This window comes from Falco cherrug, chromosome 3 (genome assembly GCF_023634085.1).
Source record: "Falco cherrug isolate bFalChe1 chromosome 3, bFalChe1.pri, whole genome shotgun sequence".
Lineage (NCBI taxonomy): Eukaryota > Metazoa > Chordata > Aves > Falconiformes > Falconidae > Falco > Falco cherrug.
Window position 1 is genome coordinate 37,066,167 of NC_073699.1, and position 22,622 is coordinate 37,088,788.

Here is a 22,622-nt window from a genome sequence, read left to right on the forward strand (position 1 = left end):
TATGGAAGATTAGTGTCAATGTCTTGTAGTCCTGCTCACTAACCACTCTAATAGAGTTCTTCTCTGTTATTTATTGCTCAACAAATGAGTGCAATTAGATGACCCTCAACAGTTAAAAGCCCTTGCTCATTTGTCTGTTAAGATAGTAATAATAATTTAGTCCCGTCAAAGTCATGTGCCATAGCCCTCTCATTTATTCTGAGATTAATATTATAGTAAATAAGAATGCTCCAGCATAGATGTTTTCCATGTTTACAGACTAAAACATGTTAAACTGCCTCACATCAAGATTTATGAAAATATAATTTCAATTTTCAACCAGACAAAACTCGCTGAGATATAACTGATTTCTAAATAAGAGAGGCAGGTTCTAACATGATCATACCTATTTCTATTATCCAGTAGACAGAGAAAATGGGTTGACAGAAATGTGTGGTTTAATAAGGAAAGTAACTTCCCCTGTACTTTTCAACTTAATCAGTCAAAAACATTAACATCGCTGGGCATGGAATGTAATATTGCTCCTGTGTGCTCTGTTGTTCCATTTATAGTAATTTTTCATTTTTGTGCAATTTACTTGCAATAGGAAATATGCTAGCAATGCATTAAGAAATCAATATCTAACATTAACTTGGCTCTTTTCCTAGTGCATAATTCTGTTCTAAAAGCCAATGGGAAACCTGCGCACAAACTTTACACTGTATCATTCCCCAAGGCAAAACCCAACAGTGCTCCAGACTGGAACTCTGCAGAATTTAGGGCACAGACTAAATATTTCTCAAATTGTACAGAATTTAAGTGATCCATAGCTTAGGTTCTCTTTATACCAGTTTTCATCATCTATTTCCAGCAGGCTCAAGGATTTGCCTAACGTTTCCCTGACTGGCTGTCTTACTAAAACATCTTTCCATTTTCAACCTACAATACAATTTAATTTTCATTCTTAATTGCAGATACTGATTTACTTTTTTCAAATTAAGTCTTAAAAAAAAAATATAATTTAACAACTGTCCTCAGAGGAAATATCATATTTTAAAACTAATAAAATGTGGTATATTTAAATAATCTATCAATTCATCAATCAGCCATTCTTTCTGAGCCTCCTTCATCTATGCTTCCATATACCTGTGCACACTTTCTTTTCTTTGTGCCATTTTCTTTATTTCACTCTCATTCATATTACAAAACAGATTTTACTTCTTCTATTTTCCCTACACACCAAAACAAGAGCCACCACAACTGTGCTGTCACAAGTTCTTATAAGAACAGACACACTTCTGAAAACGCAGTTACTGGAGGCACTAGTTGAACTTAAATTTGACCTTGATGCCTGATTAACAGCTGATACATCCTCTGTGTTAAACCTTGTCTATACCCTGCATTAATGTCTGTCTCAACATTACCTTCACAAACTGCCTCCGAAGTATGGGTATAATATCCCATGTGTGATGTTTTAGCATGAAAGCCAACACAGAATCATCAACAATTGAGACCTGAAGAGACTTTGGGAGGTAACTGCCAATTCTGTGCTCAAAGTAGGGGCAGCTCTGTGTTCAGACCAGATGGCTCAGGGCTTTGCCCCATCTTGCCACCAAAATCTCCAGGCTCAGAGATCCCATTGCTCTCTGGGCAATCTCTCACACTGCATGGCTGTCCTCAGGGGAAAACTTTTTTCTTTCTATCCAGTCAGACACTCCCCTATTCCAGCTTATGGCTATTGCATCTCAGTATCCCACCATGTAAACTAGGATTGAACCTGGCTCCTTTTTCTTGGTAATCTCCCTGTAAGTGTTGTAAGGCTGCACTTAGGTGCTCACTAAACCTTCTCTTCTCCAAGCTAAACATGCTCCAGTGGGCTGGGAAGTGCACTAGCTGTGGGATTCAACTCACTTTTAAATGTCATCTTCTAAAACTTGGGTATCTCAGATAGGTTTGTTGTCTAGGGTAGCCTCACCAGCAGAGAGAGACATGTTCTTAGGGGAATATCCTCTTATAAAATAGGTGTGCAAGAGAGGCAGGATGAACTTGCCTCTGGAAATGTCAGAGATTTCTTGTTGACAAGACAAAGAGAGACAAAGAGCCTAACTACCTAGCTAAAAGCAGAGGACTATCCAAATGGCAAACTTCAGGTGCAGTGAATCTTGCTGGTAGGGACACACTTTCTTCTGGTCTTTGCTATGTTTGTATGGCACTGGCCATGAAACAGCACCTCTTCGTTCTTCATTTCATCTCTTAGATGACTGATCTGAGTGTTTTGCCAAGCAGCTTGATTTTCACATATGAAAAGTGCCAGATGAATGGAAAGGGCACTGGTCCAGCATGAAGCCGCAAGAGAAGGAATTACTGGGCAGAAAACATAATGCTTTTAAGTGGCACACCCCAGTGGTAACAAAATGTAACATTCCCCCCTCCAGTTAGTGTTTCTGGTTGGTAAATAGAGGAAACATCCCTAAAAAGGCCAGGCCACATAAAGGGAGATGGATGGATGGATGGATAGATAGATAGATAGATAGATAGATAGATAGATAGATAGATAGATAGATAGACAGACAGACAGACAGACAGACAGACAGAGATTTCTGCCTGGGAAATTCCTGTTCGGCACAGACAGCTGGCCTACAAAAATCTTTCCTTGCTACAAAGTTACACTGAAAACATATATAAAAACAGAAGAAAGCTGGCACCTCCTTAATCTTATCTTTGTAATTGCACTTATTATGGTTTGGGACACACCTTCATTTAAATACAAGTAAAGTTCAAAATCTTTCTAAATTAATCTGATTTTTTATTTAAGTGTTGTAAGCAAATGATTCAACACCATAATTACCTCTAGCCGTAATTGATTGTATTTGTTTACATGGTACGTTATTAACAAAACATTATCTGGAATTTAATTCTACCTTTAAGCACTGTTGATTATTGCAGCTCTATACCAAATACAATGTCATAAATGTGCAGCACGTGGCTACTTAGTAACAGTTAGTAACATTCAGCATTCATTCTAAATAGTGCATTTACGACTAAATTAGCTGTCTTGCATGAATGATTTGACTGATACTGCACTGTACAGCATGACTAATAAGCATTATGCAGTTTTATTAAGCAATAACTCACTGCTACACAGTGGTGTCAATCTTTATCTTTGAAATACTATTTTAAAAAAGGAGTGAATGGTCTTTGCTTCTTTCAGGGTAATGTATTCTGTTCCAGGAGTGGTGCAGTACTTTTCCAGTGCCTAAATTCACCATCTGGTATAGCCCAAAGCCATTATGTTCTCATCTTGCCAGTTTAAAATGACAGTATAATCAGCCACTTCAGATCTGTAACACTGTCTGTCTGTTTGAATGTCATGCAGTAATACTATATTTGATCAAGCTCCTAACTGCATGCAATTTTTTAGATTTCTGTGTATAATACTGTACTAATTTTGAGGAAAACATTTTAAAAGATGGAAAAAGAGGAAATATATATTTCCGAGTATGCTCAGAGCAGATCCATGGAAACATTAAAACCTTTAATCAAGCCTGTCTCTCTCTTCATACCCTCAAACCAATTACAATGCTAAAAGAGTTGATGTCCATGATGTGGCAGACACCAGATACAGAGCCATTGGCACACAGTTCACAGAGAATTTTTGAAATGAATGGGAAGGGTATTACAGGAATTGGGGAGGGAGCAAACAAGGAAGTCAGGTCCTTTTCAGTACCTTCAGGCTCCTGTTACAAGATACTGGGTGATCTTGTCATTTATACCAGCAGCAGGATTATCACTAAACTAATATTAATTTTGCCTTGTAGTTCCCATCACCTGTGCTAATCTTCTTCCACTCTTGTGCCTTACTCCAGCTGAAGACTTAGCTGATGTAAGCAGGTGTCACTGGGAAGGTGCAAAGGCCTGTGGCTTCCATGGGATTCAGCTGAATTGAGACCCCAGATGGGAAGATTTGTTTCCCTCCTTTTAGACAGAAAGTATTCTTTTGTGCTTCTTGTTCAGTGCACAGTATGATGGTGCACTGAGCCATGCCTTGAAGAGCAGCAAAAGAACAGATAGTGTACATGTAGTGTATGTACTGCATGGTGGTGGAGGGCTGGAGGATTGGGTTTTTTTGAAGAAAAGTACACTTGGAAATGGAAGTGCCTCCCTACAATAAATAAATTAAAAAAAAACCACAAATATTTTTTTTTTTTGTTACTGCAGGGTTAAGGAAAAAAAATCTAAAAATACATTTTGTAACATTTGAAAAACTAAAATGTTAACTTCAGAAAAGATCCATGTCTCAGGGTGCACAGAGTCAACTAGTGATGTACTCCATTGGGAAGCTGAGAATATATCCTCCCAGCTAGTGTAAAACTCATACTGCTAGGCAAGAATGATTGATGAGTTTATAAACAGACAGATGGGAACAAGAGTGGGAAGAAGAGGAAGACATGCCTCATTTTAGTGGCATGGATTACTCAGTTTTTGTTCAAAAATCATCTAAGTTTAACCTGAGGATTGTTCTGTTTCTTAACCATAAGCTTTTTTTAGGGTGGAGCTCTTTTTGCATTCTACTTTTACACACCTTGTTTCACCAGCATATTTCCTTGTGTTACATATAGTCTGTTGATCTTTCAGATCACATCCAATTTATTAGTTTTCTATGGTTAGCTGAATTAAAGCCCTTTGATGACAGACATAACTCCTTTGTATGCCAAACTGTTTGCCATGAAACACTATGGCCCTGCTCTGTAAGCACCAGCTTGATGCATCTGACTTTTTTTATTACATCCAGCAGCTCCCACATTTACATTCAGTTTATGCCCCAATTCTTGGCCTCCTTGGTAAGAATAAGGAAAATACCAAGATCTCCAGGACAATATTTTAGAGGATTTTAGTTTAGATGTGAGTACTTATGACATCTAGTGGTTCTGCCAGAAAAATGCAAATATTTTAGAGGAAGAGGAAATAAGGGGTGGGTCGAGGAGAGGAAGGAGGGATTCTATATCACCTACTGGAAGATACTTACTATAATAACCTGAGAAAGCACATGGCTGAGCAAATTCTTTCCCTAGGGATGTGGCATACCTGTCTGAGGCAATCACTCTTTGTAACCCATCACATAAGCAATAGAAAAGTTCAGCTATATGAACTACTTCTGAGGTGGGGTGGGACTTGGTGATTGTAGACATTTGGTAAGGTGGTCCAGGCATTTGCCCAAATCCTCGTTGTGAAACAGGAGGTGAACACAGGAGCTGTGCGTGATGGCATCAACCCAGCATCGAAACAATAACATAAAAGCACACCTGATATGGAGCAAGACTATTGATTCAGGTAATTCCACATGAAGAAAAACAAGGAAATGGTTATAACCATTTCATTGTTGGCTCTTTATAAAGTTGTCCTTCAAATGTGACACGTCAGCAATGTTCCATCACCCAAGGCTTTCCATATATTCGACAGAAAAATGTGGATGTTTCCCAAGCCAGAAGTGGACAGAACTGCTCTGTGAAGAAGCATTTTTCAATAGCCTAACAAGATCCCTTGACTTGTATGAACTTTGTAAAAAGACAAGATCAACAGCAAGCACCCACCTGATGCGCAGCAAGCCAATCGAGAGTCATGGTCAGATGCAGTGACTAGGCAGCATAAACTGTGCTGGCTGGCTGGGAGCCTGCACCTAGAAAGACACAACCTGTTTGCTGTTGAAAGGCATAGCTCTTCATCAGCTACCCAAGCTAGTGACCTAAGTGTGCAAAATCTCAAGAACATCCCATGTTGGAGGCTCTTGGGAGAAAACCACTTTTGATGGTAGAGATAACAACATCCGAATGGCTTTTAGCAGGGTCTAAAAGAAATCGAAACAATGGAGTGCAGCATAATGCAAAACTCCCTCAAAGACAAACTAATTAACGATAGTGCCTATTCCTGTGCAGTTGTCCATTAACACAAAATACCCATAGGAAGATCTTTAGCAGGGGTAACATAAACCAAAACCAATTTACTTCATAACTAAACAATTTTGCCCAGCTAGATAACAGATCTATTGAAACACAGCTTGTAAGCATGCAGTTACAGCCACGTGCATATGCATGGTTTATATATACTTAGTGTGACTCATGAACTGGAGTACGTGGTGTGACTCACACAACTCCTGTAAGATCTGTTGGGCAATGAGTATGCTGTGTACCTCCTACTGTATCATGGCTTCTAGAGTTATAGTGCACCGCTGTATCTCTGGAAGACAACAAAGTATGTTTGCAGTGGACTTGGCAGTTTACTCCCCAAACTCTGCCATCGGGCATTTCCAGGTCACATCTGCTCTTCTTTGCTGACTTGGTAGGAGCAAAGCATCTCAGCAAGGTGCTTCAGGTTAGGTGAGATGAGTGTCACCCCACAGTGTGCCACAGTTGTTATAACTCCTGTCAGATGCTATTACTAGGTTTTTCCAATGAAAAGATAGAGCTCAAATCACAGTAACTGTGTGATTTAAGTGTCTAGAAGAAGTATGTGAAGAAAAGATCCCGTGTCACTTCCAAAGCTGCTCTCAAATTTGCACGTGGTCATTTTGCTTGGACTGCTTAGTTGTAGTTGCTTGTCTAAGGGACCATTGTAAGGGTGTCCCTTTGTAGATTGTTCTAAGTGTGTTTTGTGAGAGTGCTGCTACTACAATGGAAGGAATAAAACTGATCTCCCTTAGTAACCAAGGTGTAAGCTGCATGCCATCAGAGATAGGAGTAAATTCTTCTTATATTAAAAAGGTAATGCATTAGATGGTGAGAGTGAAACTATTCAGGATTTGCTAAAGAATAATCTCTGTTTCTTCATCCCATCCCCAAATAGCATAGCTGCAGTTAAAAATGGAAACTGGATTGATTCATTCCACTAAGTACCATGCTCCCATTTTCCCATGTGAACCCTCAGGCTTTCAGGGAAGCCAAGAAATCATGACCTGTTGGGTCAGCAGAGAAGTCGAGTCACTTTGCAGGGCACAGCACCACCAGTGACCAGGGCAGCCTCAGCATGCTGCTGCAATATTTCCCAAGACTGCCTAGACTTTGCCTTATATAAACCCAGAGTAAATAGAACCTGGAGAAACAATCAGTTTGTTAGTAAGACTTCATCAGTCCCTGCTCATTGTCAACAATGCAGATAGCAGGATGTCATACAGAGTTGTCTTGCATGTGTAGGCAGAGCCTGTAAGAAAGGTGGAAGCAAAGACACGAAGTGAAAAACTCTTGAGAGATGGTGTCGCCAAGAAAGCAATTGTCTACTTGGGAAGAATGATAATAAGAAAAAGACCATAATCAGGGTGTTGGCACCTACATCAACTTATGAGATAGAGGGCAGGGACAAAGAAAGGAAGGGACCTAACATTTTTCTTCAATATTTCAGAAATATTGCTAAGGAAGGATGTGAAATCTCCACTAATGGAAAGTTATAATAATATTTCAACTGTTATTTCTCAAGGACAACACAGACATCATTGATTAAGTTTTGGGATAGAAGAAGGAATTAAATTACCTGTGAAAGATCTTTCCTGCTCTAATTTGTATTGTTTTTTTCTACAATACATTTCTTTGAGATATAACTGGAACAGTAATGAAGAAGAGTGCTTACATTAACACCGTCATCTCTCCCTTGCAATCTCAAATATTTATTTTGAAAATGAAAGAAAGGGAGAAAGGGAGAAAGAGAGAAAGAGAGAAAGAAAGAATGAAAGAAGGAAAGAAAGAAAGAAAGAAAGAAAGAAAGAAAGAAAGAAAGAAAGAAAGAAAGAAAGAAGAAAGAAAGAAAGGAAAGAAAGAAAGAAAGAAAGAAAGAAAGAAAGAAAGAAAGAAAGAAAGAAAGAAAGAAAGAAAGAAAGAAAGAAAGAAAGAATAAGAAAGAAAGAAAGAAAGAGAAAAAGAAAGAAGAAAGGAAAGGGAAAGAGAAAGGAAAAAGAAGAGATAAAGAAAGAGGAAGAAAAAATAAAAGGAAAAAAAGAAAAAGAAAAAGAAAAAGAAAAAAGAAAAAGAAAAAGAAAAAGAAAAAGAAAAAGAAAAAGAAAAAGAAAAAGAAAAAGAAAAAGAAAAAGAAAAAGAAAAAAGGGAAGGATAAGGGAAAGGGAAAGGGAAAGGGAAAGGGGAGAATGAGAAAGAAAGTAAGAAACAGCTATTGCAAAGCAGACAAGAAACTAGGGAACTGGTTAGTTCAGGATCATCCCAGAAAAGAGTTAAATTTTATATCTATCTTGAGTAGAATCAAACTTTATTTGCACTGTTATGCTGGAGCTCAGCATCTTGAGTCCATTAATCTTTTAACTTCTGTTTCAATATCTAGAATAAATCTAGTACACAGAACTAGGACAGAAAATACCCATAAAGAACACTGTAGAAATTCCCCTTTTACTTAAGTGGGAATATAAACTGCTAAAGGACTCATAAAAAAGGAAAGTTGAATGAATTCCACAAAATTCATCTTGTCATAGAAGGGAAATAAGCAAAAGCCTTCTAAACCTCGTAATAAAAACATGAGCAAAATCAGTAATATGTTCAAACTTTCCTTTTGAAAAGGCCTTTTACTATGTGAAAGGCTAGACCCAGCCTCACCAAAGGATAAAGAGGACAGAAAACTATGTCGTGGTTGCTTACCAGTTCTTTACAATTGTTTTTTTTTGCAGAAGTAAAAGCTTTGAACAGTATATGGGTTCTTTTACTTCCAGGGGGCTTTGAGTATTTTGGAGTCTGTATCTGAAGGAGTACTATTTGGCTCACCAAATCAGACACCAGTCATTAGAGGAGCCAATAACTTCTAAGGTACATCCGAACTCCTGGAGCACAGTTTTATTTGGTAGAATTGCAAACATAAAAATAGAGGTTATGCTGCTCTGACCTAGAAGAAGTGTGTCTGTGAAATGCACCTATTAAATGCAAATCACATGAGGAAACCTGCACGGATTCTTCTTGGCTTGAGCATTAAGAGCAATTGTGTTAATAAGATCATGCTTTTATTCATGTAACCTATTATTCTCGAAAGACATCCAAAATTACATCATATTACATCCAAGATCATCTTTCAAAAACAACAGGTGAAGTCATGAGAGTTATCTTGTATAAAATAATTCATAATTTTTCTGGTAATGTGAGAGCTATGGAAAACATTAATCTGGCTTTTCTAGATTTGGACTCAGTAATAAAACAGCATCCAATTTTTAGCATCCAATTTTTCTTTTTCTCTCTGATGTTACTAATAGAACTTAATATGCAAAGAAAGTTGCTCCACTTAGTAAGTAGCTGGCATTGTATTGCATGAAATTAATTTAAAGGCTTGAAAGACAACATGCCATTCTATCGGGTAGTCAAAAATTAATTGCAGCCTTCTTTTCAACAATATGAAACAACTGTACAGTCATAATTGAAAGTATTGTACAATGTGTTTTATCAGTGTTTTCTTTAAAAGATGTTCCAATAAGCATTAAACTAAAAAAGATTACATTGGATCCTAAATGCTTATATCCGTGGTTATAAGTCATCATCACATTACTGAAGTTAACAGTGAAATGTTATTGTAAGACACAACAGAATATTCTTCCTACTAAAAGATGTTGATACTATTCAAGACCAATAAACCATGTAAGGGAAATGTTTTTTTCTGTGATAATGTAATTAAATAAGAATAACACCAAGAGAATACAATATATTTCATTCTCTATTCAAAACCACACATTACTCTTAGGTTTTATTCAAGAATAAAAAGTGAAAAGAATATGCAGTGAAAGCATAATAAAACCACACCAGCAACAGCAATCTCTCATTTCTGTTGTACCTATTAGCTTTGTCAATGGATCAGGATAAATAAGTGAATATATGAATCTATCAAACCTTCCTTGCTGTTCAAATTGTTTTCCCAATGAACTCCATTATCATCGTAAGTATTACAAACATCGAGGAAAATCTTATAACCTTATTTTAAAAAGACAGTAATGTGTCTTGAAATTAATCATTCATTTTTGATCTTGAATATTAGCTTTCAGTTAGTAAAGATTAATCCGATCTTACTGAAGTAAGGCAAGGCTTTACGTTGATACAGAAGGCTGTCACTTCATAAGATACCATCAGTGCTTCTACAATAAACATGCTTAGCTCTTGATCATAGCGGGAATCCAGCTCAGTATGCTTCAGCCCCAAAAGCAGCTCTTTAGTAAAAGCTATAGAAGAAATTATGGAAAAGTGCCAAGTGTCTCCTGAAATTTAAAGCTATGAATACCACAGGATCAGAGAAATCTCACTCAATGGAACAAAATATTGGATTTTATCTTTAGTAAAATAATTGTTCACAGTGGAACGAAGGCACAACTGACAAAAATATTATCAGCTGAGAAAAAGGGAAATTCCAGTAGACGTCTGGACAGCCTCTCACACAAACTGTGCTTTTACTCACAAGAAGGCATGTCCGGCCAGTCCCAAATAAGTCATCATCTACATGAATTAGAGCTATGTCTGATGACCTGAGTTTGCAGAGCTATATCTAAAATTTTTTAAATATTCAGAAGTGTTTGGTACACTTTGTTTTCCAAGCATAGGTAATGTTTCAGATGTGTGTTTTGCTTAACCGAGAACAGTCTCTGGAGACACCTTTCTTCCTACTTACTATTTTGGACATATTATATCAAAGTATATTTAAACTGAATAGTTACGTCCCCCTCTTCTACAGACCCAATGAGGAAAAATAAGTTGAGAAACTTCTGTAGAATGTGTCTTGAACATTGACCACAAGGGAAGAATATCATTGAGCAACTTCTCAGAGCAATGTATGTATGACAGACATGAGTAACTTAATGGGAAAAGATATAAATTATGCGGGAAAATCTCAGAAACCTGTAAATTAAAATAGACAGACCCAGCAAAAAGTGAGCTACACATTTTCAGGTTCCAGCTTGAAACCTGAGTTCCAGTTCCACCTAGATATGATCAAACACTTTCCAGGTCTGTAGAGCTCTAGCTGACAGATTAATAATGGAACCAGATCTTTTCAAATAAATTGTTGACTTAATTTGCTTGTCATAATTCATGTTCAGAAAATAATAACACTGCCACTATTTTAAAAAATCAGTTTAAAAAACTTAAAAAAACCCACACAAAACAGAGAATTGCTTTTTGGGAAAGCACATATCTATCTACTTTCCTAGGTCAGGACTATACTGATTAAATACTGGAGAAAATTGTGCTTAAAACAATTTCAGCACAAGCATAAGAATGTGGAGCAAGTTAAATCTGGGGCTAGTATTGCTGAGACATATACTACTTTAAAATCAGAATTTCAAGGTGACTGACATGGATAACATTGCATGGAGGTAGAGGAAAAAGCTGTGCACTTAGTTTTCTTCATTCTCTTGGTGCTGAAAAACAGAGTGAAAAAGAGAAGAAAAAAAGAGGGGATGGGGTGTGGGAGAGAGACCAGACAAGATGCAGCTATATTTATTCTTATCTTTCTTAATCCCTATTCTGGTAATCACACCAGCTGGATGCTCAAAATCTGAATCCAAGAGACCTGATAATCTTAAACATAATAGGAAAAAAAAAAATCTTCATGAAGAAAATGAACATCCAGAGGGATAATATGTAGGCTCAGGTAAGCACAAATTGTCTTGTGTAAATGACAAGGGGAAAGAGGACTGAGGATATTAAGGCGCTGAGGCATCTGTGATTTCTGTTTTAAACAGCTGGCTTCCTTTCTTCTGTCACAGTTTCAGAAAAGCAGCTATCAGTTAAGCTGGTTAAACAGAACGACCATATTCCATGAAATGTGCAAGAAGAATATGGTTATTCAAACAATACCACCACTAAAGATGTGCTGCTTGCATATTCATTCAGATTCTCACCAAGAGAAAAAATATAAATGTGAAAGGAAACATCTTACATTCTGAACTTTATTTATATGCAATTAAATCTGTACAAAGCAAGGTGGTTTAGGAGAATGAGTGGACATGAGCCAATAGAAAGCACTCAGAGCAAATCCCAGAATCACTTACTGTCACTTACTGCTTTACACATTTTGGAAAGGAAAAGTATTAATGCTATTTTGCCTTAACTACACTCTGCAATAAAAAAGGAGTAATTCCTACTCATCTGCTTCACTGGGCTACTTATAGAATTAAATTGCAAAGCCATAACAAGGCCTAATCATAATTTCTAGAGCAAGGAGTCTGTATGAGTTGCCTTCAGCTCAACTTTCCATGTACCCAAAAAAACCTTGTACTGTTTACAGAAACTCCCTGTCATGGACTCCCTGGTCTCAATTCAAGGTTGCTGTGGAGGGCAAGAGATGCAGGCTACTCTATGATTTCATACTTGCTGTTCACCATACAGGACTATATCACATGGAAGACATCAAGCCACAAAGCGAGAATGCCCTGGGGTGTGTGGCAGAATGCACCACCAGCCCAGCCTGAAAATTTACTCAGTCCCTTGATTTTCTATTGGACACTTGCACTGCACAATGAGCTGAGCTGCATCCTTAGCTAATGCCTTTTCTGAAGGTGGTCTCACTGATTTCAAGCAGGAATTTCTGAAGGAACCAGATGCTATATGTGTAAAAGCAAATGTCCAGTATTAGATAAGTAGTATGCATCGTCCTCAGGGTGGGATATTTGTCTTCTGGTGTTTAATTTCAACGCAAAAATCCATGATTAATGATAGATATGTTATTTATTTTAACGTTTCAAGAATAATATTTTGGATTCAGTAGATTTTTGCAGGATGATATCTGAAACTGATTGTAGATTGCACTTACTGCTGAAACTTTACATTTCTTCTGAAACTATAATGGACTTCACCTGTAAATATCTCCAGAATACAAGTAAGACCACCTGGTAGAGGGAATTGAGTTTGGAAACATTTTTGCTGGAAAGAAAGCCAAATTCGCTCTTGGGAGCAGGGTCCCTAATAGTGTTTCCTTTTCCTCTGAAATAATGGTATGAAATAAAACCATTCTGGGAAGTGTCAACAAAATCTTAATTTGATGTACAATGGCTGAAAAGCCAAAGCTAGAAGAACCATGGGACAAAGTGTGTTTACACAGATGCTGGATTGCCTCCAAAACCTATGAAAATAGTACTAAGTCCTCCCAGGGCTGAACAATGGGACTGAAATGAGGCATCAAAAATAATTAATATATATTAACTTGCTCCCACACACTATCACACTGCATGGAATTTTTTTTCCTCTACAAGCACAAATAATCAGCATAGTGCAAAGGGTTTCTAATCCATTTGTTGTGATATATATACTTAGGCATGGAGGGAGTCACCAACAAAAGGTTTGATTGGAGTTGGCCTGCATTACTGCTTTTATTTTTGTAAAACAATTTTAAGTACAATACAAGCCCTTTATAAGGCAGTTCCTTCATAGAACTGAATTTTATGCAGGAATTTTTTGTGTAAAATCTGCAGGTATCTGAGATGGAGACTGACCTGCTGACAGCTAGTTCAAACATGGGCTGGCACCCAGGCTGAGCTGAAATGGGGCTCCTGGACTCATGGGCAGGGGTCAGGGGATGTCCTGTGGTCAAGACCCCTTGGGGCCCTGAAAAATATTTACAGGGCATTTATTTTCAACATCTGACTTCAGTAAGAGTTACATTTAATGGAGTGCTTTATGAACAACAGGATACATTCGAAGTATTATATAGAAGAGGTTGTTTATTGTTTATACTCAATAGAATCAACAATACTAGATTTTTAGGTTCTAACCTGAGAAAAAAAATAGAGTGACTATTTTGGATGTTTGAGTCTCACAGTTAATATTGCTCAAGTAGCCATTGGCAGAGCAAAACTACCTTCCTACACTTGACCTCCAAGCTTGAGGAAATAGTCACTGCCTTTTTTTCGGACAGCTGACAGCTAACAGTGGAATCATAACCTCAGAAAGCTGAGAGCTTTCCCATCGTTTACTTTGTTTTTTTAGAAACTTTGATCTGAAGTGCATGTGTGAGGTAGGGAGGGGAGAGGAAAAGGAAAGACCTGTATTAATTGCAGAGATTGCAGGCAGAGTAGGATAACAATTTTGAAATAAATCATATAACCAAACCATAACAGGAAAATCTTTGATAGTCTGAGCATTGTATGAAGCCAGTAAGCTCTCCCCAAAGCACAGTGCCATTTCATAGTGTTCCTGGAAAGCTCAGACAAGAGATTTCCCTAATGTGGTAAAATATCAGATTTAAATTGCTAAACAACTTCATTTTCTTCTTCTTTACCTGAGTTCACCACCAAGATGCCCCCCACACCCCCCAGCAAAAAAACACCCCAAAGAACTCCAAAAAACAACCAAACAAAAGCCCCAAACCCACTTCTATGGAAACAGGAGAACTACACCAATTTGAGAAGACAGTGAGATATAAAGATATAAACTGGACACTGCTCATGACTTTAAATGAACATATGTTGGAGTGGATATGTTTTACTTTGAGCAAGTTTAACTTGCAGCTTCAGTTTGCTGAACGTGTTTCTTTAACTCTCCAAAACATTTTCAAAAGCATGCACCAAAATGTCACAACAAAACCTGCCTCCTTATTTCATAATTCTGTAGCATTATAAAGTAGTCCTGGGTGGTTAATGCATAATTTTTTTTCTCTTTCAGTTGTTCTCAAAAGTCTTATTTTTTACCATCTTATGTGATACAGTGAACTACAGAGAGTTATTCAAGTCTCAGGACAACTGGTTATTTTAAACTGATGACAACATTGTGTATACACACTTCATGGAGAGTAAAACTTTCAGTTTGTATAACAACAGAAGGAATTTGGAAATTAATTCTAATTTCAGGTCTTGAGTATTATAAATCTTGGCTTGCAGTACTATGAAACAATTGTCATTTTAAGTATGTGGTCTAATCTAACACAAACATGTTGTATATATGGTAGCCCTGAGTCACGGTACACTTACATTGAAGTTACCAGCAACACAGGCTGAAGTTAACATCAAAATAAAGCAAATAAATATGCGAGCCCAAGTAGTTCTGGAGAATTAGCTCTGAAGAATTCCAGTTTCCTGTTGATCTACATCTTACCATTGGCCAACTTTTGTGTTTAAGATAACTTCTTACGTGTGCCAAGAGGGCTTATAATGTTTTTCTTCCATGTAATGTCAAAGTGTCGCTTCCATGTGCTGTCTTTCCATCAAGGCTTTAATGGTCTATCTCCTTCATCAAGCTGCCTATTTTCATGACATTTGCGGAAGAATAATTATCTTTGCAACCCGGAGCCTCTACTTCACATGTGGCTGAAATCAGGGAGCACACGCACACAAACACTGACTTTATAGGCCTTGTTTCCAAAGGAAATTGCTTTAAAAAGATACTCTTCTGCCTTTTGTTTTACAAGAAGTGATCTCATTGTAATCAAAACGGATGTCCTATAAAAGACATTTTCAAATGAAAGATAAACAATTAACACTACCCAGTATCAGAAGAGTAAACAAGCAGCAGTAAGTGATAGATCAGTGACCAAAAAAAAGGCATAATGTTCCCCTTAAAGCAGTAATGTTGTTTCTTTTGGAAGGGAGGCAGTATTTTCATATCATGCCATGAATTGCTGCACCCATTCTCCTGCTATTTAGTGTATTTCTGATCATAAACTTATCAGGTTCTTTATCAGATCAATTTGCTTTTCGTTTCTATTGGAGATTCCTTCCCCTAATAACAAAAAAATCTGTTTCTAATGTCCCACATAAAAATACAGCCTAGATCTTAAGGGTTCACATTAAAGTCAGGAAAAATGCTGAACGAAGGTGATACGAAGACTGGCCATCTCAAAAAGGGGACACCAGGGCACCAGGAAAAATATTTACTTTTATACAGATCATGATAAAATTTTTGCAAGAAATGCTCCAGCTATAAATTCTTTCAGATTACGTAGGTAAAGGAGAATGATTCATAAATAGTCAGGAAACAATGAAAAGGATAAATGGTCCAAAATTATGAGAAAAGTAATTTTCCATGGTTTATAGGATGAACATGTCCTGGGTTTGGCTGGGATAGTTATTTTTCTTCCTATTAGTTGGTACGGTGCTGTGCTTTGGATTTAGAATGAGAATAATGTTGATAACACGCTGATGTTTTAGTTGTTGCTAAGTAGTGCTTACTCTCAATCAAGGACTTTTCTGTTTCTCGTGCTCTGCCAGTGAGGAGGTGTAGAGCCAGGACAGCTGACCTGAACTAGCCCAAGGGATATTCCATCCCATGGAACATAATGCTCAGTATATAAACTGGGGGGAGCTGGCCAGGAGGGGCTGATAACTGCTGGGGGACTGGCTGGGCATTGGTCAGCAGGTGGTGAGCGATTGTGTTGTGCATCACTTGTTGGGATTTTTTGGGTTTTCTTTGGGCGGTGGGGGTGGTGTATTTCTCTCTTTTTCTTGTCTCCCTTTTCATTACCATTATTCTTACGTTTTATTTTACTTCAATTATTAAACTGTTCTTATCTCAACCCACACATTTTACCTTCTTTCCGATTCTCCTCCCCATCCCACTAAGGGCGGGACAGGGAGTGAGTGAGCAGCCACGTGGTACTTAGTTGCTGGTGGGGGTTAACCATGACAGAACATAACAGAAGACTTTTCTGCTCTTAGTGTAAGCTCAGGAATATGATCTGTGCACTGAGCAGCTATAATGTTGATAAGGTTGAAGCAGCAATGGATTCTGCAACGGCTGATGCTGCAAACTGGAAATGTGCAATTACATGATTCCCCAGGCTTCTGAATCTGATAGAAAACTCCCCATCACCTGTCACCAAACAGTTTCATTTTTAGGACGTGTGTCTGGTGTGGCAGAAACTCACCTAAACCTTTTACTTTTGCCTAATCTGACATCTCTTTGGAAGAATAGTAGCAACATAGGCTCTGTTTCCCAATCAGTGTAAAAGTAATACTCAAGACACTGACATTTCTGATTATTTATTACAGTATTTTAAAGCATATAAACTCCATTGCCAGGTGTTTCAAGCCGGTTTAAAAATAAAATAAAATAAAATGAGGCTTTAAGTTTTAGGCAGTATTTCAGTAGATTTTGATTAAGAATTTTTAGAATGTTACTAGAGAGGAAATATGACTTTTCCTAGGAAAACAGTCTTCTCAAAATAAGGCTTCCTTTCAGTAAAGCATGGATGTGTTTGCCTAAATTTATCACATTCATTGGCTCACCAGCATGTATTTTTTCTGACAAGAAATTTGTGAGTTTGAGACATGAAAAAAACAAACTAACCCCTGAAAATACATCCCTCAAACACCAAAGTTTCTGTCTTACTTATACCCACCCAGTTCTATTTACTTTGTAACATGCAAGTTAGAAAACAACTCTAGAGCCCAAACTCTTCGTGCTTTTCTCAGTTGCAGCTTTTACTATCTCAGCAATTGAGGATGCTGGTCAAAATTCAGCTTGCTATTAACTGTTTGTTGCCATGTGTTGCACTACCTTGAACTGAAGGCAGTTTGTAGTAGGGCCTAAAGCCAAACTGATTTTTTATAAAACCTCACTTTAAAATTCCACTGTAGTAACAACATTTCCACTTCATATATTTGACAATTTTATTTAATAGCCTCATAAGTTCAGAATAGTTACATAATAGTTACATCACAACTTTTAAAAAGGATTGCACTCAGCTACTCAGTCCATTAAAATACTAGAAAACAGGGAAAAGGAAAATACGGAGTGTAAAGGAGCTCTGTCCACTGAACTGAGTTGTTTGTAGCAAGTTGCTACTGAACATGAAGAGGTCCTCATGCTTTCTGGTAGACTCTAACACACTTGACACCATTCATGTCACATTCCTAGAAGATAAAGAGATGGATTTATTCATTTGCCATAAGGAAAAAGATCTTTTAGAGTTACTTTTCAGGCTACTGGCCAGCAGAGCTCAGGGGTCAGAAAGCAGGACTGAACTCACCACCACCAATTGTCCATCCACTAGCTTTCGTGTTATTATGGTCTTCTTGCCATCCCATTCCTGCTCCTGAATCAGTGACCCATCATCTTTTAAGCTTACAAGGGTCTGAAAGAAGAACCCAGACATCAATACTTTACACATGACATTTGATGGAGACCAAGGCTTTCCAACACCTTATTCCAAAGGAAAAGTTCCTACCCCAGTTCACCCAATAGTAATTTTGTAATTGATATCAGGAAATTATATTAAATGTTTTATTGATCCTCTTCTTCCAGCAGCTCACTGCTTGTTCACTCACTGCTCTGACACATTCCTGCATCAGACAGACCTTTGACAGCATGCACAATTTCAACTAACAGGAGCAGACGATGTTCTCTGTTCATCTTTTTGTACTTGGGCTTTTGTGTAACATTTATCTGATCTTGCAATAATAGTTGAATTGCCAGTGTGGGGCTGGAGGTAGGGGGTTGGTACTCAGCACTCACACAGGGATGAGAGAGAATCTTATTTGAGGGCTTCTTTGTGTTTAACCTCCTTTTGGATTAATATTCTCCCTATTTGGTGCAGGGAGAAGCTCTTTGCCTTCTAAAACTGGAGATTAGAGACTGTGATTCACATGTATGCCTGTGTGTCAGTTATCCCACTGCACACTGAACCACTCTCTCGTTACGCAAATACGAGACTCAGCGGAAAGGTTAACCCAAAGGCTGCATTGGCTCTGATTAAACATCAATGGGATTTTTTCCACAGGCTTCAAATGAAGTGGCATTTGGCTTTAACAGGGATTTAGAGGTCTGTTAGTTTTACTAACACAATGCTTCTGCTACAAATGGAAAACAACAAAATACACAAGACATTATTGGCTTCAGCATTTTCCTTCTTTGGAAGTTGCTTAATCCACAAAAAAAAAAAAAAAGAGAGGAATTTATTTCAATGAGACTCTCAGAGACAACTGCTCATCCAAAAAAGCATTGTTAGTGTGGATGTCAAAACTGATTTTTAAATAGCATCTCTATCTGTGAAACAAAGAATTCTCGTTTTGCAATAAAATCTAGTATACTGACCTGAGTTTTCCTGCCATCTAATGTATTTTCCTCAAATTTCTCACCAAGCTTGAAGCTGAACTGTGAAGTTTTGAAGGTGCTTTCTGTTTTTACGGTGATTGTGTCCCCATCCTTAATAATGTAAACATCTGGTTTGGCCATGCTTCCCATTTTTCTCATGGCCATACCCACACCTGCAAGGTGAGAGGCACAGAGTATCACAAAGTCAGTTAAATCCTAAGACTTAGGGCCACACAAGAATTCAAATACTTAATTCCCATTTAATTAGACACTTAAGTACACTTGAGAATCAAAGCTCAAGAGCCACAAAGAAAGAGGATGTTTTAAATTATACACTGATGAGGAAGGAAAAAAGCTTATTCACAGGATTATTCTTTTGCTTCCTCAAAGAGCTAAAGTTAAATCTATTTTGCCCTCTAGAGGACTTGCAGATGTCCCAAAACTACACTGGATTACAAACAGAAATAAACAATAGACAGGGAAACAAACATGAACGTTTAAACTAACATAAAATTATTTCCTTCAAGTTTGAACACTTTAAAAATTCTACAGATGATTTTTGACAGATTAATCCACCTGCATATTAATTTTAACTTACTCAAGAAATTCTCTTCCATCACTCTGTATACAATCACAAAGTCTACCCAAAGTATGGACTTGAGAATTAGAAAAGCAATATAGTGCTCATGCACACACCCCCCCAAAAAAGGACCATGAGAAAAAATAAGCTTTACAAATGACTGAAAATTCATCATCTGGAGACGGCAGCCCTCAAAATTCTTCAGCAAAAAGACTGACCCTGCCTCAGCCCCTGTGTGCACTGTTGGAGGGGTTTGCTTGAGTCTTTATCTGATGGATGAAAAAACAGATAAGAGGGTAGTCAGGCAACAAATGTGAATCCATCAAACTGGGAAGTGCAGATCTGAACCAAAAATTGATAAGAATCAAATGGAGCAGAAAAGGCCACCAAGTCCATGAGTGTCTGGATTCTACGCTGATGTAGTTAGAAAATGTTGTCACATAACAGCACAGCATTCCCCCAGAGTGTACAGGATGCTTAGGTGAGGGCTGAGTCCACAAAGCAAAGATTACAGTTTCCTTCGGAGGTGGAAATAACAAAATACTTCCCAGCCACTGCTTCTCCAGACTCAACTGAGATTCCAGGACTTGAGCCTTAAGCTTGAGCCTGCAGAGCAAAAACCATTCCTCCTCAGTCTGGCTTTTCTGACCAGAACTGGAAATTATTGCCAGTGACACCCCACCACCACCACCACCCCTCTGCTGCCATCCAGTCCAGAGCAGTCAGTGAGTTATCTGATCAGCTACACCTTGGGATCCAGCTAAACAGAGATGAGCCATGTATGTTTTTGGTAGGGCAAGGAGTGAAATCCAAACTTCTTTATCCTTGAATGTTCTTTTATACAAGCTGAGTGGAATCTGCAGAATCTCATTTATGGTGCGTCAATAGGATCAAAGGTAGAGAGTTTCCTAAGTAGTCAGCGAGGGTGAAATCCAATAAAGAACTGGCTCTTAAAGTGTGACTTGGAGTAATTTAATCGGCTAAATTGTAATTGTAAAAAGGAAAAGTGACTGGTTTAAGACTGCAATGTAAAAACAAACAAACAACACTCAGTCACTGCCCACACATGGGAGGTGCTCTGCCATTGCAGCAGTTAATTTCTACTTTGAAGTTGCAACTTGGCACATTCCTAGCCCTGGCAGTTAGACATGAGCTCCACAGCATCCTAATCCATGGCTGAACTGAGCTGAGCTTAAAATTCTTGAATTTCTTCCAAAGTCTCCCAAAGGGCTCAGTCCAGCAGGCTTTCTCACACCACAGCTATCACATATTGAAAGGCTTCCCACAAAATACAATTAGCTGCCACTGTCTGCAGAGCGTAAATGCAGCGATGCCTTCTGCATTTTACATGAAGAGCGCAAGACCTAAATTCCTTCCTCTCCTCCCTCCAAAGACATTCAAGGCCACATCTTCTGCCTCTTGAGAAAATATCTTAGCTTGCAACAGTGAATAAATTGCAGAAAACAACAGCTCCCAGGCTATGCAGACACTGCAAGGTGTCCATCACCTGTTGGCCAGGATGCTCACAGGAAGTGGTGAATCTGAACTTGCAGAGGAGGCTCCTGGTGTTAGGTCCGTTCTTGCTTCGATAACTTTGTGTTACAAAATGTAGGGCAACTTGGAAGTGAGGATAACAAGTCGGGACGACCACCCCACCCCCCCCCCCACCCCCACCGTTAAGGCCGCTACCCACAGAAGACTGCAAACTGCCCCTGGCAATGCAGTCAGCTGCCGGGTACCCACAGGCAGTTGATCCAGTTTGGCTTTCTCATGATGAGACACCCAAGGTGACTTCACGGGAAGGCAGCCCAGGCTCGGCAGGGCTGTGTGTGGCCACCCCGGGCGGTGGGAGCCCGGCCCTGCCCTGGCAGCAGCGCTGCCCTGCCCGCCACCCCGCTCCACGCCGAGGGCAGCGCGGAGCCGCCCCCCCGCCCCCCGCCCGGGGCATCGCTCGGGTCCCACCGCCCCGGCTGCCCGCCCCGGGGCATTAACCGGGGAGGGAGGAGCGAGCTGGCCTAATGGCAGCCGGGCTGCTGGCACCGGTGGATAATCCGGGGCGCTGCCGGCGGGAGGGGGCGGCTGGGCAGCAGGGAAGGCGCAGCACGGGGCGGCGGGAACGCGTCTGCTGGCACCGGCACCTGCCTCCCAGCCATTACGGTGCAAAAAGGCTTGCCGACATCTTTAGGACGCGGAGACGGAGGCGGCAGCTACCCCGGGAGGAAGGGGCTGCTCCCGGCCGACGCTCCCCCAGGCACCGGGAGGGCGCGGAGACCCCGGTGCCGCATCCCGGCATCACCCCCCCCGGCCGCCGCCCCGCCGCAGCTCACGGCCGGGCCGCCCGCGCCCTCGGGCCCGGCCCCGGGACGGCGCACCGGTCCCGGTGCCGCGCCCGCCGCGCACCTTGGACAGAGCCTCGCCGGCCGGCGGCGACGACACGTCCCCGGGGCGGCATCCCTCCCTCCCGGGGCGGGGAGTCGCCGGCTCCTTACCCAGCTCCTTCATATACTCCTCGAAGCCCTCGCTGGAGATGAGGCACCATTTGCCTAAAAACGCGTCGATGGCCATGGCGGCGGCGCTGGGGCTGGAGGTGTCCCTGGGGAAGCGCGGAGGCAGGAGGATGGGCTGCAGCGCGGCCGCGGCCGCCTTTATAGCGGGGCCGGCCACATGTGCCGCCGGGGAGAGCCAATGGGGCGGCCGCCGCGCCCCGGCCCCTTCCCCGCCGAGCCCCCGCCCGGCGAGTCCCGCCCGCGGCGGCGGCGGCAAGAGCGGGCACGCCGGGCCGCTGCCTGCCCTCCGCCCGCACCCGCACACGCACACCCGCACACGCACACACCCGTGCACACCCGCACCCGCACACACACCCGCATACACACACTGGCGCACACACACACACACACACCCGTGCACACACACACCCGCACACGCACCCACCCGCACACGATCACGCACACACACCCGCATACACACACTGGCGCGCACACACACACCCGCACACCCACCCACCCGCACCCGCACACCCGCACACACCTGCACACACACACATGCACACACACACTGGCGTGTGCACACACCCCCGTACA

General features: G+C 40.3%; 1 protein-coding gene across 1 annotated transcript; it reads right to left on the reverse strand.

The window, feature by feature from the left end:
- Positions 1-16,893: 16,893 nt before the first annotated feature.
- On the reverse strand, positions 16,894-22,329 carry LOC102049854 (fatty acid-binding protein 5). Its single transcript, XM_055706063.1, has 4 exons — positions 22,032-22,329; positions 18,963-19,135; positions 17,899-18,003; positions 16,894-17,782 (listed from the first exon to the last, which is right to left on the reverse strand). Exons 1-4 carry the CDS (start codon positions 22,105-22,107, stop codon positions 17,732-17,734), a joined length of 405 nt encoding a protein of 134 aa, XP_055562038.1. The 5' UTR covers positions 22,108-22,329; the 3' UTR covers positions 16,894-17,731.
- Between the last annotated feature and the right edge of the window lie 293 nt (positions 22,330-22,622).